The 2373-nt window shown below is 44.0% G+C and overlaps 1 protein-coding gene across 1 annotated transcript; it reads right to left on the bottom strand.

Moving 5' to 3' along the window:
- Positions 1 to 1158: 1158 nt before the first annotated feature.
- LOC102670216 (uncharacterized) lies at positions 1159 to 2040 on the bottom strand. Its single transcript, XM_006574059.1, has 2 exons — positions 1747 to 2040; positions 1159 to 1671 (listed from the first exon to the last, which is right to left on the bottom strand). The coding sequence occupies exons 1-2, from the start codon at positions 2038 to 2040 to the stop codon at positions 1159 to 1161; spliced, it is 807 nt and encodes a 268-aa protein (XP_006574122.1).
- Positions 2041 to 2373: the final 333 nt, after the last annotated feature.

Genomic DNA, 2373 nt, shown 5'->3' with positions numbered 1-2373 from the left:
TCACAATGCTAAAGTCACCTAACTATGCACACAAATGGTTGATTAGACTAAGAGCATACAAAATTTAAGCATTGAAAGAAGCATTGAACACAAGAAACACAATCAATTAGATATTAAAGTAATTACATCAGTTGTTCTTTAGAAATCCCTAACAAGGGTGTTTAGTCAACCATTACAGAAAAACCCTAACAATAATGAGATTACAAAACCTAGGTATCTCTGCAAAAGTTGCTCCTCTTGCTGCCTCCAGAGCTCTTTTCCCAAAATAGGCACTGTGGTGTGCTCTGGTATTCTGTGCAAATCATCTGCCTTCCCCTAATTCTGCACAAAACAAGCTTTAAATAGGCTCTGAATCCGTGACGTTGCGCTTAGCGCCACCCTCACGCTTAGCGCGAGTAAGTGGATTTGAGCTTAGCGCCAGTCTTGCACTGAGCCTGGCTGAAGACAACTGCTGCGCATAACACACTGATCTCGCCCTTAGCGCGCAGCCTTGATATTGATGCTCTTCCAGATTCTTCGGTCGTGCTAAGCACGCTGAAGCTATGCTTAGTGGTGGATGCGCGCTTAGCCCACTGAAGAGCTAAGCTCAACTGTCACTTTTAGCATTTCATGACTTAGCCTCTTTTTCACCTAAAATTGCACATATTTCATCATTAAATCCAATAGAAATATTCTAGAGACAACATTAACAATAAAACAAGATTTATTTACAAACTACTACGAAATAACCATAAATTGGAGAAACTATACAAGTTTTGGAAAATGCTTTATATACAAAAGTTAGTCGTATAAGACGACTAACACTTGACACTTGTGGCATTTTCTCACATGGATACAACAATCATTTTCCATGGTGAGCCAGTAATACCCTACCCTCAGAATCTTCTAGGCCATGGCATGTCCATTGGCATATGTTCCAAAGGACCCCTCATGAACTTCCACTAGCATCTGCTCAACCTTTCTAGTGTCCACACATCAGAGCAAAACCATGTCATGGTTCCTCTTGTTTAGAATGCTTCCACTTAGGAAGAAGCCGACCACCGACCTTCATAATGTCCTCTTGTCGTTGTCGGAAGCCTCCTATGGGTAGTCCTTGTCTTCGATGTATCGCTTGATATCGAAGTACCAAGGTTTACCATCTTGTTCCTCCTCTATCAATCAGCAATGCGTGGGCTTGCCACGACATCTGAATTTGATGTACGACAAGTCCCCATGCGGGGTCAACTGAAACATGGATGCTAGAGTGGCAAGCACATCAACCATTTGATTTTCCTCTCTAGGAATGTGGTGGAAGGATATGTCATCGAAGAAATCTGTTAGCTTCTTGATGTAGGCCTGGTAGGGTATCAACTTATGATCCCTAGTGTCTGATTCTCCTCTCAAATAATGAATCACCAAGGTTGAGTCTCCATATACTTTGAGCAATTTAACCTTGAAGTTGATTGCTACTTGGATCCCAAAGGTGCATGCCTCGTACTCGGCCATGTTGTTCATGCAGTCAAAGCCCAACCTAGCTGTGAAAGGTATGCATTGATCATCAGGGGTAAGCAAAACCACCCCTACTCGATGGCCTAGTGCGTTGGACGTGCCATCGAACCACACTATCCATTTGTCCCTATCTTCATCCTCCACCTCCTCCTCGAACAAGGTCTTGATGTCCTCGTCCAGGAACTTTGGATGAATAGGTTGGTAAACATTGATGGGCTGTTAAGCTAGGTAATCTGCTAAGGTGCTTTCCTTTATCACCTTTTGAGTGACATAAACAATGTCAAATTCTGACAGCAGAACTTGCCACCGAGCGTTCCGTCCGGTGAGAGCAGGCTTTTCAAATATGTACTTAACTGGGTCCATCTTGGATACCAACCAAGTGATGTAGCTCAGCATGTGCTGCCTTAGACGATGGGCTGCCCACACCAAGGCACAACATATCCTTTCAAGCAAAGAGTAGTTCATCTCACAGGCCATGAACTCCTTGCTTAAGTAATAGACAACCTGTTCCCTTTTCCCGGACTCGTCGTGCTGCCCCAGCATACACCCCATTGACATATCCAGCATAGTCATATATAGAATAAGGGATCTTCCAGGCACTGGTGGCACCAGCACAGGAGGATTCATAAGGCATAGCTTGATCCTTCCGAACGCCACTTGGCAGTTGTCGTTCAATTGGACGGGCTGGTTCTTTCGTAATAGCTTGAAGAGAGGCTTACAAGTAGCGGTCAGTTGCGATATGAACCTCGCTATATAATTCAGGCATCCCAAGAAACCTCAGACTTGCTTCTCGGTGTGTTGCTCGGGCATTTCAATGGTGGCTTTTACTTTTTCCGGGTCCACCTCTATCCCTTTCTGTCTTACGATAAAACCAAGCAATTTTCC

This window comes from Glycine max, chromosome 1 (assembly GCF_000004515.6).
Source record: "Glycine max cultivar Williams 82 chromosome 1, Glycine_max_v4.0, whole genome shotgun sequence".
NCBI classification, from domain to species: domain Eukaryota; kingdom Viridiplantae; phylum Streptophyta; class Magnoliopsida; order Fabales; family Fabaceae; genus Glycine; species Glycine max.
The sequence above is the reverse complement of the archived record's forward strand: the minus strand, read 5'-3'. Positions and strand labels throughout refer to the sequence as shown.

Excerpts from the sequence above, each read along its gene's own strand:
- LOC102670216 (XM_006574059.1), bottom strand. The coding sequence starts at position 2,040 with ATGGGGTGTATGCTGGGGCAGCACGACGAGTCCGGGAAAAGGGAACAG. Across the intron at positions 1,672-1,746 it reads TTGTTTATGTCACTCAAAAG|TTCCTGGACGAGGACATCAA; the intron begins GTGATAAAGGAA and ends ATTCATCCAAAG.